This window comes from Heterodontus francisci, chromosome 10 (genome assembly GCF_036365525.1).
Source record: "Heterodontus francisci isolate sHetFra1 chromosome 10, sHetFra1.hap1, whole genome shotgun sequence".
Lineage (NCBI taxonomy): Eukaryota > Metazoa > Chordata > Chondrichthyes > Heterodontiformes > Heterodontidae > Heterodontus > Heterodontus francisci.
The window spans coordinates 123,123,417-123,138,996 of record NC_090380.1 but is presented as its reverse complement, the minus strand read 5'-3'; the positions used below and the strand labels follow the sequence as shown (position 1 = coordinate 123,138,996).

The 15,580-nt window shown below is 44.9% G+C and overlaps 1 protein-coding gene across 1 annotated transcript in view; it reads left to right on the top strand.

The window, feature by feature from the left end:
• The window catches only part of LOC137374739 (ribosomal RNA processing protein 1 homolog A), a 68,322-nt gene extending 60,753 nt beyond the window's left edge, over positions 1-7,569 (top strand). Inside the window, exons 15-16 of the mRNA XM_068041308.1 lie at positions 1,699-1,765; positions 7,311-7,569. Of these exons, the coding sequence (XP_067897409.1) occupies positions 1,699-1,765; positions 7,311-7,501 (258 nt within the window). The 3' untranslated portion in view covers positions 7,502-7,569. The remainder of the gene's footprint in view (positions 1-1,698; positions 1,766-7,310) is intronic.
• Positions 7,570-15,580: the final 8,011 nt, after the last annotated feature.

Sequence of the window (15,580 nt, the reverse complement as noted above, 5' to 3'; positions counted from 1 at the left end):
TGCAGCAATGGGCAAGGGGAAGGTTGGTCTGTAGAACACTGACTCAGAGCTGTGTGGGATCACTGTTCATGGTATAAAGTGGCAGCTGTCAGAGAGGAGAATTGGGGTTTCATCCTGTCCTAGCAAGCAGCATAAGTGACGCACCCACCCCTCCATTAATTCTGTTTTCAACTGTGTGATCATGGGTGCAAAGTACCCATTTAATGTTAGAACTCTGAACACCAGAGGAATGCACGGTCTAGAGGTGACATCGCTGTCTCTCTGGCTTGTCCTAATTTGCAGAAACTATCTCACTGTTGCTGTCTGCCTTTTCAGTTCAATTCTTATTACTGCAAGACTTCGGAGCAGGTGCTGGAAGTTGGGTGGCTAGTTTTTTCCAGCTGCGCTGACACGATGGCCTGAATGGCCTCTTTCTGTGCTGTAACGGAGAGACCCTGCTCCTTTGCGGTGGGGTCTGTTTGGAACAAAGTCACTTCCCTTTGGCAGTGATCTGGTACCTGAACTGCACAGGTCCAGGGTACTACACAAAAACAGTCGAATCCCACTCTCCTGCTCACGCCCCACACCCTTTCATATCCCACCCAGTCAAATCTCTCTCGCTCCCCCTCACTCCCCGTACCCTTTAATATACTACCCAGTCTTATCCCACTCTCTCCCTCACTCCCCGTACCCTTTAATATACTACCCAGTCTTATCCCACTCTCTGCCTCACTCCCCGTACCCTTTAATATACTACCCAGTCTTATCCCACTCTCTGCCTCACTCCCCGTACCCTTTAATATACTACCCAGTCTTATCCCACTCTCTGCCTCACTCCCCGTACCCTTTAATATACTACCCAGTCTTATCCCACTCTCTGCCTCACTCCCCGTACCCTTTAATATACTACCCAGTCTTATCCCACTCTCCGCCTCACTCCCCGTACCCTTTAATTGTTTTTAAGCAAGAAAAATAGTTTGAGACAGTCGGCTTCAACAACAGTTAGTGACATTCTGTATTCTCATTGCTCTTGACTGTTTCCACTGCCTGGTGAAACAATCATAATTTACTCTACTGTAGCCCTTTGTGATCCTCATCATTCTTTAACCGTCTCAGCTGTTATGAAAAAACCCTCTTTTCTCAATTATTTTATCACACTTGTTGGCCCTCATTCCTGTTAACATCCGAATTATCTTAACACTCGATCTTTCTATCCTTCTGACTATGAAGTGCCCAAAACACACACACACACCTACCTCCAATGTAAGGTCTTCCCCAGTTTAATAATACTCCTTTCCCTTTGTAACCTGTGCTCTAGATACAAACCAAGGATTCTGTTCCTTATCTACTTGCACTCACATCTTTTATGACCTGTATAGCTGCACACCAAGATCCTCTGTTCTTCTAATCCCATTTAAAATCTTTCTGTTGGAGATATTTCTTCCTTCCTTGTTGCTTCTTGATGCTTCTACCTTGACCTGTGCCTGCTGGCCTCGTGGCGTCCCTCCTATCTATGATCCTGTTTCAGTGATTCCCAGTTTGTTTCCATGCTGTTTGACACTGTGACTCTTCAGCTTTTTTTTTTCTGTTTCACCTGTGCCGAACTCCTGGTATCTGGTTCCTCGGGGCTCCTGCTCCTTGCTTCCTTGACCAATGTGGCTTATTTTTACTGATTGGGACAGTTTTTTATTGAAAGTGTTTATTTCTCTGCTGCCGCAGGTGAAAGCCATGTCAACCTCCAGTGCAAAGAAAGTACGGTTTGGGCTGAAAAAGAACATGACAACGGGTAAGGTGTTGCAGCAGGGGTGGCAGAATTACTGAGTATTGATAATTTATCCCCATTGCCCGAGCAAAGAGCAGTACAGCACAGGAACAGGCCGTTCGGCCCTCCAAGCCTGCGCCGATCTTGATGCCTGTCTAAACAAATACCTTCTGCACTTCCGGGGTCCGTATCCCTCTATTCCCATCCTATTCATGTATTTGTCAAGATGCCTCTTAAACATCGCTATCGTACCTACTTCCACCACCTCCCCCGGCAACAAGTTCCAGGCACTCACCAACCTCTGTGTCAAGAACTTGCCTCGCACATCCCCTCTAAACTTTGCCCCTCGCACCTTAAACCTATGTCCCCTAGTAACTGACTCTTCCACCCTGGGAAAAAGCTTCTGACTATCCACTCTGTCCATGCCGCTTATAACTTTGTAAACCTCTATCATGTCACCTCTCCACCTCCGTCATTCCAGTGAAAACAATCCGAGTTTATCCAACCTCTCCTCGTAGCTAATGCCCTTCAGACCAGGCAACATCCTGGTAAACCTCTTCTGTACCCTCTCCAAAGCCTCCACATCCTTCTGGTAGTGTGGCGACCAGAATTGTACGCAATTTGCACATGTTCCTAAATGAGGTACAACTGCAAGCAAGAAGTCGTTTGTAGCCTCTGTATCCGAGCTGTAACTCACCGTTAGTTGAAAATCAGCAATGGGGCAAAGGAAGTCTTAGTGACATTTAGTGGCTCATACAATTCTGGCGTTCCATTTGGCAACTTCCAGTCTCATGGGGCTATGGGTGAACGGTGATACAAGACATTAGAATAGAGCGATGTTGCCACAAGCTAACGTGGCTTGTCAGAGAAGCCTGAACGTGGTGTTTCTGGTGCTGTGGCTGGGATAGGCCCGTGACTGAGATAGGAGGGCATTGTGCATAAGTGCTGGGTACATCAGTTACTGTGCATAATTCCTAATGGGTTGTGCGTGTAATTAGTTTTGTGACTAACGGGGGATGGTTCTATAGAGTTTGAGATGTGTTAAAGCCAGTAAGGCGGGGTCCTTCTCACGCTGGTGAATAATAGATTGTGTGTCATTTTATGAACATACAAATTAGAGTCATACTCGTACAGCATAGAAACAGGCCCTTCGGCCCACCGCGTCCATACCGACCATAATGCCTATCGAATCTAATCCCATCTGCCTGCATTAATTCCATATCCCTCTATGCCTTGCTCATTCAAGTACCTGTCCAGATGCCTCTTAAATGTCGCTACTGTTCCTGCCTCCACCACCACCTCCGGCAGCTCATTCCAGATACCCAATATTCTTTGTGTGAAAAATTTGCCCCTTTGATCCCCTTTAAACCTCCTCCCTCTCACCTTAAATCTATGCCCTCTAGTTTTAGTCACCCTTACCATGGGAAACAGACTCTGGCTATCTACCCTATCTATGCCTCTTATAATTTTAAATACTTCTATCATGTCACCCCTCAGCCTCCTTCGCTCCAGGGGAAACAGACCCAGCCTATCCAATCGCTCTTTATCACTCAAGCCCTCCAAACCAGGCAACATCCTTGTGAATCCTTTCTGCAACCTCTCTAGCTTAATCACATCTTTCCTGTAGTGCGGCAACCAGAACTGCACACAGTTCTCCAAATGCGGCCTAACCAATGTTATGTAGAATTGTAACATGACGTCCCAACTCTTGTACTCCATGCCTCGGCCGATGAAGGCAAGCATGCCATATGTCTTCACCACCCTGTCTACCTGTGTTGCCACTTTCAGGGAGCTATGTACTTGCACGCTAAGGTCTCTCTGCTCAACAACACTCCCCAGGGCCCTGCCATTCACTGTATATGTCCTGCCCTGGTTTAACTTCCCAAAATGCATCACTTCACAATTGTCTGTTAAATTCCATTTGCCACTCCCTTGCCCACTTTCCGAGTTGATCTATATTCTGTTGTAACCTTAGACAACCTTCTTCACTGTCCGCTATATCACCAATTTTGGTGTCATCTGCAAACTTACTAATCATGCCCCCTACATTCACATCCAAGTCATTAATATATATGACAAACAACAGAGGGCCCAGCACCAATCCCTGCGGCACACCACTGGTCACCGGCCTCCAATCTGAAAAACAACCCTCCACTACCACCCTCTGTCTCCTATCACCAAGCCAATTTTGTATCCAATTTGCTAGCTCACCCTGGATCCCATGTGTTCGAACCTTCTGGACCAGCCTACCATGCGGGACCTTGTCAAAGGCCTTGCTAAAGTCCATGTAGACAATGTCCATCACCCTGCCCTCGTCAATCCTCTCGGTCACCTCCTCAAAAAAACTCAATCAAATTCGTGAGACATGATTTCCCACACACAAAGCCATGCTGACTATCCCTAATCAGGCCATGCCTTTCCAGATGCATATAAATCCTGTCTCTCCGATTCCCTTCCAATAACAATTAGGCAGAGTAGGCCAAGCAGCCCCTTAAGCCTGCTCCGCCATTCAACAAGATCATGGCTGCTCCGATTGTAACCTCCACTCCACGTTCCCATCTACCCCTGATAATATTTTACCCCCTGGCTTATCATGAATCTACCTCTGCCTTAAAAATATTCAAAGGCACTGCCTCCACTGCCTTTTAAGGAAGAGAATTCCAAAGACTCACGACCCTCCAGAGAAATAATTTTTCCTCATCTCTGTCTTAAATGGGCGTCCCCTCATTTTTAAGCAGTGACCTCTAGTTCTAGATTCTCCCACAAAAGGAGACATCCTTTCCACATCCACCATTTCAGGATCTTGTATGTTTCAATGAAGTCCCCTCTTGCCCTTCTAAACTCCAGTGGATACAAACCTAGCCTGTCCAACCTTTCCTATAAGACAACCTGCCTATTCCAGCTATTAGTCTAATAAACCTTCTCTGAACTGCTTCCAATGAATTTACATCCTTCCTTAAATAAGGAGACCAATACTGTACACTACTCCAGATGTGGTCTCACCAAAACCCTTTATAACTGAAGCATAACCTCCCTACTTTTGTATTCAATTCCCCTCGCAATAAATGATAGCAAGCTTTCCTAATCACTTGCTGTACCTGCAGACATTCCTAGTGTCCAGATGGCTCGAAGATTTGTTCTGCTGTGGAACTGAGGCATAAAGACCTGGAAATATACCGCCTTATGTGTGACTGATCGGTAATATCACCCATCTCCGTCGCTGTCTTAGCCTATCTGTCTTTGAAAGCCTCACCCGATGCATTTGTCACCTTCAGTCTCGAGTATTTCAATGCTCTCCTCGTCAGCCTCCCACCTGCCACACTCTAAACTTTAGCTCATCCAAATCTGTTCCATGTATCCTAACTATCCCCAAGTTCCATTCACCCATTTCTCCTGTGCTCAATGACTGACATTGACTGTTTTTAAAATTTCCATCCTTGTTTGCAAATCCCTCCATGGCCTCACCCCTCCCTATCTCTGTTATCTCCTCCAGCCCCACAATCCTCCTAGATATCTGGGCTCCTCTAATTCTGACCTCTTGAGCATCCCCGATTTTAATCGCTGCACCATTGGTGGCCTTGTCTTCAGCTGCCTGGGCCCTAAGCTCCAGAATTCCCTCCCTAAACTTCTCCAACTCTCTCCTTTTTAAGATGCTGTTTAACACCTGCCTCTCTTAACAAAGCTTTTGGGTGCTTGTCTGAATATCTCCTTCTATAGATTGTTACGACCAAGGCAGGAGGAATGCACTGTCTTTTCTAGTTCCACTTCTCCACAGGAACCAAAATATAAATTTAAATGTTTACCCAGTTTCCAATGCAGTCAATCATATACTCTACTCTTTATCCCAGAATAAAATATACCAACCAGATTTCTTTAATAAACAAAATTCAGTTTATTATATAAAAAAAAGACTTAACCAGTAACAAAGCGAAGCATTAACACAGATTGAAATATGAAAGTTCCCTTTTTAAATTCCCCACACACAAGCTGTCACACACTCTGGGGAAAAAATGCATAAATTCTCTTTGCAGAGGTCTGTTACAAAAAGAATACTTTGGCCAAACACTTGCAAGTTCTTGAAGAAAGAGGATATGGAAAGATGTCAGTTTTCCCTTTTTAGTCTGGCGCCCCCAAATACGTGTAGATGGCTGTCACTGGGATCTTTCCAGAGCAGTTCGTTTCAGGCGATGTTGAGGATCAGTTTGGCAGGCTTTTCCGGAGAAATGCAGCATCAGTTCCTCTATTTCTTACACTTGAGTCTCAGGAAGTTCTCAGAGAAGGAAGAGGGTGAGCTGAGGGTAGCGGCTCTCTTGGCTGGTTTTCTCCAACTGTCTTCAAAACAGTTCACATCCCGATGCACTGCCCAAAGCGAAACCAAATACAATATCTCGAGTCAAGCCTCCTAACCCCTATAAATCTTGATCTGTCACTCCTCTTTAAACATCTTCCCAGGTCACCAAGGTTTCTGTTTATTGTTTAAAGCACATGACTTCCAGCAAGGCTGTTTTTAAACAACATCTGTGTCCATTCAGTGAATTGTCGACAACAAAGCAAAGTCCAGCTTCTATGAAATCTTCAACCTTCCAGTGAATCCATCTCCCCAATTTAAAGTCCTCAAAAAACATATACTTTACAAAAAATATAGCACTTTCATAACATGATCATTTTCAGATTTTGTCTAACTCTCCTGTGAAGGCTTTTACTACATTAAAGGTGCTATATAAATGTAAGTTGTTGAGCTATATAAAATAGGAATTTTCCAGCCAGTGTGGGACTGGACTATACAGACAAAGTTGGATTAAGCGAGAGCTGGGAGGGGGATTGGAGCAGATATCAGAGGCATGCGGTCTGGCAGGAGCTGAGTAGTGTCAGATGAAGAGCGCTGATTATATAATTTTGGATAGGCAGACAGCACCGTGATCATGGGTGGAAGGGGAAGTTGGATGCTCATGAAATATTTATGAAAGCTACGTGGCGAAAGGAGGAAGGTGAAGGCCCTGAGGATAGAGTGGGTGGAGAAGCCATCGGCAAAGATGCTGAAGGTACATTGAGCAAAGCAAGACTCCAGTATGGGATGGGAGATGAACCACGGGAATAGGTGAAAGATGCTGGGCAGACATATACTGTGGTGAAGGTGGCAAGGGTGAGGAGGAAGGATTGCATGTCGCGGTCAGAGGATGGAACTGCAGGAGACTGAGACCCCAGCACTCTGGGTGAATGGAAACCAGACTGGAGAGATCTGAACATGAAGTGATTGGATAAAAAAGCAATGAATTGAGAGGCAACGCCGTGTGTGAAACTTAGAGAGTACAGATGACCCCAGGGGGAGTCGGCGCCTCCGGGACCTGTACCCCCAGGGGGAGTCGGCGCCTCCGGGACCTGTACCCCCAGGGGGAGTCGGCGCCTCCGGGACCTGTACCCCCAGAAGGAGTCGGCGCGCTAGGGAAGGGAAAGTAAACAATTGGGGCATCACTGGTGTTTTTTTAAACAAAGTATAAATGTCCAGCTAGGAAATGGTTTGATTTTTAAAGTTAGTTGAATACTTTTTAAAGTTAATTTCTGTCTTCAGAATTTAAAAGGACGGACAAAAGTATTCTGGTGAGCCCTGAAGGAACTTCTCGGATTGCGTTCGACCCTGAGCAGAAGCCTCATCACAGTGTGTTAAAGTCCAACTCGATGCCAGCCTGCTCCCCCAGCCTCAGCGCAAAGTGGGCTCCACGCTCAGCGAGGAGACGGCCTGCAGCCATGGACTGCCTCTGAGTGTCCCACGGCTGTCTTCCTATAAATATTATTTACGTTTTCAGTAAAATTTGTCTGAAGAACTTAAACATGTGGAGATGTGGAATGCAATGATTGGGTTCTTGTCTCATTTGGCTGCTTGGGAGAATGTTTACAGTGAGGTGCATTGATCAGTGCATTGACTCTCCGCGCTGTCGGAGGGTCGGTGCTGAGGGAGCTCCGCGCTGTCGGAGGGTCGGTGCTGAGGGAGCTCCGCGCTGTCGGAGGGTCGGTGCTGAGGGAGCTCCGCGCTGTCGGAGGGTCGGTGCTGAAGGAGCTCCGCGCTGTCGGAGGGTCGGTGCTGAAGGAGCTCCGCGCTGTCGGAGGGTCGGTGCTGAGGGAGCTCCGCGCTGTCGGAGGGTCGGTGCTGAGGGAGCTCCGCGCTGTCGGAGGGTCGGTGCTGAGGGAGCTCCGCGCTGTCGGAGGGTCGGTGCTGAGGGAGCGCCGCGCTGTTGGAGGGTCAGTGCTTCAGATGAAACGTTAAACCGTGGCTCTCTGTTCCGTCTTGGGTGGATGTAAAAGATCCCTGGTCAGCATACCTGTCTCCAACACTGTTGACCAGGAATATGGGAGAGTGTCCTGCTTTTTCTATTGCTGTCTGTACATTAGCCCTGTTATACTCAGCACCTCAAAACAAGGCTTTTTAAAAAAAAATTCACGGGATGTGGGCATCACAAGCTAGGCCAACGTTTATTACCCTTCCCTAATTGCACTTGAGAAGGTGGTGGTGAGCTGCCTTCTTGAACTGCTGCAGTCCATGTGGTGCTGGTATGCCCACAGTGCTGTTAGGAAGGGAGTTCCAGGATTTTGACTCAGCGACAGTGAAGGAACGGCGATATAGTTACAAGTCAAGTGACCCTCCATTATGGTACTGAGGGAATGCCACACTGTCAGAGTGCCGTCTTTCAGTTTGAGTTGTTTCAGGGAAGGGGTATTGTGCTAAGTATATTCAAGGTTTTCAAGATATTTGCAGCCAGAAGAGGCAAAGAAAGGGGAAGAAAAAGGACGTGCATTTATGTAGCACCTTTCATAACCACCGAACATCCTGAAGCACTTGCCAATGAACTCCTTTTGAAGTGCCGTCACTGTAGTAAATGTGGCAGCCAATTTGTGCACTGCAAGATCCCACACAAAGCAGTGTTATGACCAGATAATCTGTTTTTGTTCTAGTGATTGAGGGGTAAATGTTGGACATTGGGGAGATTGCCCTTGCTCTTCAATATAGTACCATGGCATCTCTTACATCCACCAGAGAGGGCAGAATGGGCCTCAGTATAATAGCTCATCCGAAAGATGGCACTCCGACAATGCAACACTCCCTCAGTACCATAATGGAGTTTCACTTGTCTTGGAACTATATCGCTGTTCCTTCACCGTCGCTGGGTCAAAATCCTGGAACTCACTCCCTAACAGCACTGTGGGTATACCTACCCCACATGGACTGCAGCAGTTCAAGAAGGGGGTTCACCACCACCTTCTCAAGTGCAATGAGGTATGGGTGCAAATGTTGGTTTTGCCAGTGACGCTCAGATCCCAAGAACAAAAATAAGCCTTGATTTTTATGCTCAAGTCCTGAAGTGGGACTTGAACCGAGAACATTCTAACTCAGGTGAGAGAGGTAGGAACTGAATCATGGCTGACACAACTGAAATGCTCCAGAAGAAAGTGATGCATTCTGTCCCACTCAGCCACATGGCTGTCAGTGATCCCCAAGCCCTCTGGTTCCAGTTCCAATTTCCCGCAGTTTTGCAACAATGCCAGTCCATTGCTCAATGTGCCGAATGTTTGTACAGTGATTGCTGCATTATCTCTAGGCAAGATCTCCTGGCCTCTTGGCCACCACTGGTTCCTGGCCTGTTTGCCAAAGGTTCTCATTCTGTTTCTGTTTCATGATGTGTCTTCAACTTTGCTTTGAAATCTTGTTACTTTGTGACCACACCTTTGTGGATATTAAAAACAATCAGGTCGGCAAGTCTGTAAATTTAATGCATGTTTTTTTTTAAGCAGGAGTCAGGTGTTTTTCACCCTCTGGCTTAGTGGTCAAATGTGGTATTGAACCAAACAGACCAGGAAGGCTCTGAGTTCAATCTGTTGTGTTCACTGAACTCTGCAGCTTTTGAGGTGAAATCATTCTGCTACTGCAGATTGACTCTCCTTAGCCCATTGGGGATCTTTTACTTTCTACTTAGTTCTTGAAACAACAGGAATTCTCTGTCCTGGATCTGCTTGCCTTGTGATCTAACCACCCATATTTTAGTCCTTTTTCTGTCATTGAATTTCTTCTCTGATTTATGCAAATCAGCATAACAGTAACTTCATTCCTAGTCCCCAGAGCAGGTTCAGCTTCTTTCCTTCTCCCTGAGGCAACATTGCCAACATTCGTCTGCATTACTCTGCCCTCTGGCATCACACAAAATCTTAACTACCAGAACAGTACAGTGGCTTAGTGAAAATCCTCTGCTGCTCATCCATCTATTGTACCAAAGAGTCTTTGGACAGGATTAGAAACCATTTCACCTCCTTGATCTCTTCAAATAAGATACTGCCTTACTTTATACACAGAATGCTAATTGAGAGGTTGTGTTATATCATGTGTTGACCGATCTCTATCTGTAGCACAATGCATCAGTGGAGGGGGTTACTGCCTTTGAGGAAAAACCAAAATCAATGATTCTGGTGCTGACTATTTAACCTGGGCAGAGAATATAGGAACAAGTCATGCCCAATCCTTTCTCCAGATATACTGTCAGGGCCAGGTCGTACTAACTCTGTGAACAAGACAACTTCTCTGCTGTCCCTTGTACTCATTTTGAACTTGTTCCTTGGTAGTTGAACCCTTTACTGCAGTGATTTACTGATTTATCAGGGCTGTATTTTTGGCAAATCCCTTTTGTGACGTTACCTTAGAATCTGTGCAAAGTCCCATGTTCCTTAACTTTCCCTCCTAATGGAAATATCTGATAGCTCGTACATCTGAACGTACAAATTAGGAGCAGGGGAAATAGGAGCAGAAGTAGACCATGTGGCCCATCGCGCCTGCTCCGCCATTCAGTACAATCATGGCTGATCTTGGGCTTTAATTCCACTTTTCTGCCCACTCCCCATATCCTTTGATTCCCTGCGAGACCAAAAATCTATCTGTCCCAGCCTTAGATGTATTCAATGATGGAGCATCCACAACCCTCTGGGGTAGGGAATTCCAAAGATTCACAACCATTTGAGTGAAGTAATTTTTCCTCATCTCAGTCCTGAATGATTGACCCCTTATCCTGAGACTGTGTCCCCGTGTTCTAGATTCCCTGACCAGTGGGAACAATCTCTCAGCTTCTATCCTATCGAACCCTTTCAGAATCTTGTATGTCTCAATTAGATCACCTCATTCTTCTAAACTCCAGAGAATATAGGTCCAATTTACTCAGCCTCTCATCATAGGACAACCTCTTCATCCCAGGGACCAATTTAGTAAATCTTCACTGCACTGCCTCCAGTGCAAGTATATCCTTTCTTAAATGTGGAGACTAAAACTGCACACAGTATTCCAGGTGTGGTCTCACCAAAGCCCTGTACAGTTTTAGTAAGATTTCTTTATTCCTATACTCCAATCCCCTTGCAATAAAGGCCAACATGCCATTTGCCTTCCTAATAGCCTGCTGCACCTGCATGTTAACTTTGTGCGTTCCTTGTACGAGAGTACCCCCCCTCCCCACCAAGTATCTCTCAACATCAACACTTACTGGTTTCACACCTTTTTAAAAAATATATATATTCTGCTTTTCTATTTTTGCGACCGAAGTGAACAACTTCACACTTCCCTACATTATACTCCATTTGTCATCTTGTTGCCCACTCACTTAACCTGTCTATATCTTTTTGCAGCCTCTGCATCCTCCCTGCAGTTTACCTTTCCACCCAGCTTTGTATCATCAGTAAATTTAGATACATTACTCTGTCTTTTCATCCAAGTCATTAATATCAAGTGTAAATAGCTGAGGCCCCAGCACTGATCCTTGCGACACTCCAGTATTCACTGCCTGCCAACTTAAAAATTCCCCATTTATGCCCACTCTGCTTCCTGTCTGTTAACCATTATCTTGCCTAGTAATCTTTTATGTGGCACCTTATCAAATGCCTTTTGGAAATCTAGGTATACGACATCTACTGGTTCCCCTTTATCTACCCTACTAGTTACATCCTCAAAAAACTCTGATAAATTTGTCAAACAGGATTTCCCTTTAGTAAAACCATGCTGACTTGTTCTAATCATACCATGCTTTTCCAAGTGCAATGTTAAGACTACTTTAATAGTTTCCAGCATCTTCTCAATGACTGTTGTTTGGCTAACTGGCCTGGAGTTCCCTGTTTTCTCTCTACCTCCTTTCTTGAAAAGTGGTGTAATATTTGCCAACTTCTAATCTGACAGGACCATTCCTGAATCTAAAGAATTCTGTAAAATCATAGCCAGCGCATCCACTATCTCTGCAGCTATCTCTTTTAGAACCCTAGGATGTAGGCCATCTGGTCCTGGGGACTGATATCAATTTCCTTAATTTCCTCACTTTTTAGCCCCTAGGTTACTGTCTATTTCTGGTATGGAACTTGTGTCATGTACTGTGAAGACGGACACAAAATATTTGGTCCATGCCTCTGCCATTTCCTCATTCCCCATGACGATTCTCCTGTCTGCCTCTAAGGGACCAATGTCTACTTTAGTTACTCTCTCCCTTTTTATGTACTTATTAAAGCTGTTACAATCTGTTTTTATATTGCTGGCTAATTTACTCATTCTGTTTTTTCCCTTATCAACATTTTGGTGGCCTTTTGCTTGTTTCTAAAACACTCCCAATCCTCAGACTTCCTACTATTTTTTGCAACATTGTAAGCCTCTTTTAGTCTAATACTCTCCTTAACTTCCTGAGTGAGCCACAGATGGGTCTTTCTGGATGGGTTTTTGTTTTTGAATGGAATGTGCTTTTGTTGAACCCTTTGGATTGTTTCTTTAAATGTTTCTCACTGTTCATTTACCGCCATAGCTTCCAGTCTATTTACCCAATTAACCTTAGCCAGTTCTCCCTTCATGCTTTCGTAATTGCTTTGTTTTAAGTTTCAGATTCTTGTTTGTGATTGAAATGTCACTTTCAAACTTAACATGATCACTATTTCCCAGTGGAACTTTTCCAATGACATTTCTTATTAACCCTGCTTCATTACACAATACTAGATCTAAGATAGCTTTATCCCTCGTTGGTTCTACACCATATTGCTCCAAGAAACTGTCATGAAAGCATTCTACAAATTCATCATCTAGATCACTGTTGCCAATTTGGTTGTCCCAATCTATATGCAGATTAAAGTCCCCCACAATTAATACATTACCTTTTTTACATGCTCCAATAATTTCCCATTTAATGTTCTGTCCAATAATATAACTACTGTTAGGGGGCCTGTAAACTACTCCCACCAGTGTTTTCTGACTCCTGCTATTCCTAATTTCCACCCAAACTGATTCTATTTCATCTTCTGAGGCCAGATCCCTCCTCTTTAATGTCCTTATGCCATCCTTTACTGTTAGGGGTACCCCTCTTCTTTTGCCATTCTGTCTGTCTATCTGAAATATTGTGTACCCTAGAATATTTATTTCCCACTCTTGATCTCCTTGTAACCATGTCTTGATGATGGCAATTAGATCGAGATCATTTACCTCTATTTGTATCACTACTTCATCTATCTTATGACATGCTTTGTGTATTCAGATGAAGGAACTTTAAATTCTTCTTTCTACCTCTATTCCCTGAACGACCTTATCTGCCAATGTGCAATTTTTGTTAAACTCTCTGTCCCATTCTATTGGGAGTTACCCACATCACTATCCTGCTCCGATGCCCTGACTTCTTTGTATTTCTAAATTTCCCTTTACCCAAACCCTCTGCCCCTCCCCGCACCACCACCCCTCTGTTAGTTTAAAGCCCTGTCCACAGCCCTAGTTATGTGATTGGCCAGGATACTGGTTCCAGCCCGGTTCAAGTGAAGCCTATCCCAACGGAATAGCTCCCTCTTCCTTGAGCACTGATGCCAGTGCCCCAAGAATTGAAACCCCTTCTTCCCACACCACTCTTTGAGCCACGCATTTAGTTCTCCAGTCTGCTTGACCCTGTGCCAATTTGCATGTGGCACAGGTAACAATCCAGAGATACATATCTTTGATGTTCTGAGTTTTAATTTGGACCCTAACTCCTCAAATTCTCTAAGCAGCGCATCATTTCTGGTTCTACCTATGTCATTGGTTCCCACATGGGAAATGACAACTGGATCCTTCCCCCTCCCACTCCAGATTCCTCTCCAGCCGCAAGGAGATGCCCTTAAGCCGGCAACACAGCCGTCGGAGCTCCCAGTCGTAGCTACAGAGAACAGTATCTATCCTCCTGACTATACTGTCTCCTATCACTACCACATTGCTCTTCACTCTTCCCACTGACCATGGTGCCATGGTCAGTCCGCTAATCGACCTTGCGGTCCTTCTCTTCAGCCACACTGATAGCAAGGACCTCGTACGTTGCACAAGGTTAGGGGCTGAGGCTCCTCCATCACTACATGCTGATTCCCCCTATCTGCCTCACTCACAGTCACACCCTTCTGTCCCTGACCATTGGCCATCTCTGATCTCCCTACTCTAAGGGATGTGACTGCCTCCTGGAACAAAGTGTTCAGGTAACTCTCCCCCTCACTAATGCTCCACAATGTCTGCAACTCAATCTCCAGCTCAGCAATTCTGAACTGAAGTCGTGCAAGCTGCAGATATTTGCTGCAGACATGCATGTATGCATTCCACAGATTCCCGCGGTTCACAGTTGTAGCACATCACCGGCCCTGCCATCTCTACAAACATTTTTTAGTCAATTAGTTAATTACTCAAGCTGAAGTAATGGAAAGTTGCAGTCACCTATCTTGGAGTCAGAGGAAGAAGACTCACCAACTGCTGGAGGCTGAAAAAGATAGGAAAAGGAACCCCTCTTTTCCCCCCTGCACCAAATTTCCAGATTGGCTCTGGCAAATGTCTCACTCAGGCAACTGTATCTTCTCAACTGGGTCCCCTAAAGTCTGTTCCACCATTCAAAAATATCATGGCTGATTTGATTGTGGCCTCAACTTCACTTTCCTCTCTATCCCCTATACCCTATTGTCAATCAAGAATCTATCTAAACTCAGCTTTGCATATATTCAATAACCCTGCCTCAACTGCTCTCTGGAGAAGAGAATTCCACAGACTAACCACCCTCAGAGAAAAAATGTCTCCTCATCTCAGTCTTAAATGGGAGACCTCTTATTTTTAAACTGTTGCCTCATTCTAATCTCTCCCACAAAGGGAAAAATCCTCTCTGGGGTCCACCCTGTCAAGTCGTCTCAGAATCTTACATGTTTCAATAAGATCACCTCTCATTCTTCTAAACTCGAATTGATACAGGTCCAACCTTTCCTCATAAAATATCCCCTTCATCTATGGAGTCAGTCCAGTGAACCTGCCTCTAATGCAATTAAATCCTTTCTTGAATCAGGAAACCAAATCTGTACACAGTACTCCAGATGTGGTCTCACCAAGGCTCCATACAGCTGTAGCAAAACTTCCCTAATTCTATGATAAAAACAAAGTGCTGGAAATAGCAGGTCTGGCAGCATCTGTGTAGAGAGAAACAGAGTTAATGTTTCAGGTCTGTGACATTTTGTCGTGAAATATTAACTCTTTCTCTGTCCACAGATGCTGCCAGACCTGCTGAGGATTTCCAGCGCTTTGTTTTTATTTCAGATTTCCAGCATCTGCACGATTTTGCTTTTATTCCCTACTTTTATACTCAATTCCCCTTGCAATAAATGACAAAATTCCATTTGTCTTCCTAATCACTTGCTGTACCTGCACACTAACTTTTTGTGATTCATGTACCAGGACACCCAGGTCCCTCTGTACCAGAGTTCTGCAATCTCTCTATTTAAGTAGTATACTGCTTTTCTATTCTTACTGTCAGAGGACAAGTTCACATTTTCCCACATCTGCCAGATTTGTGCTTGCTC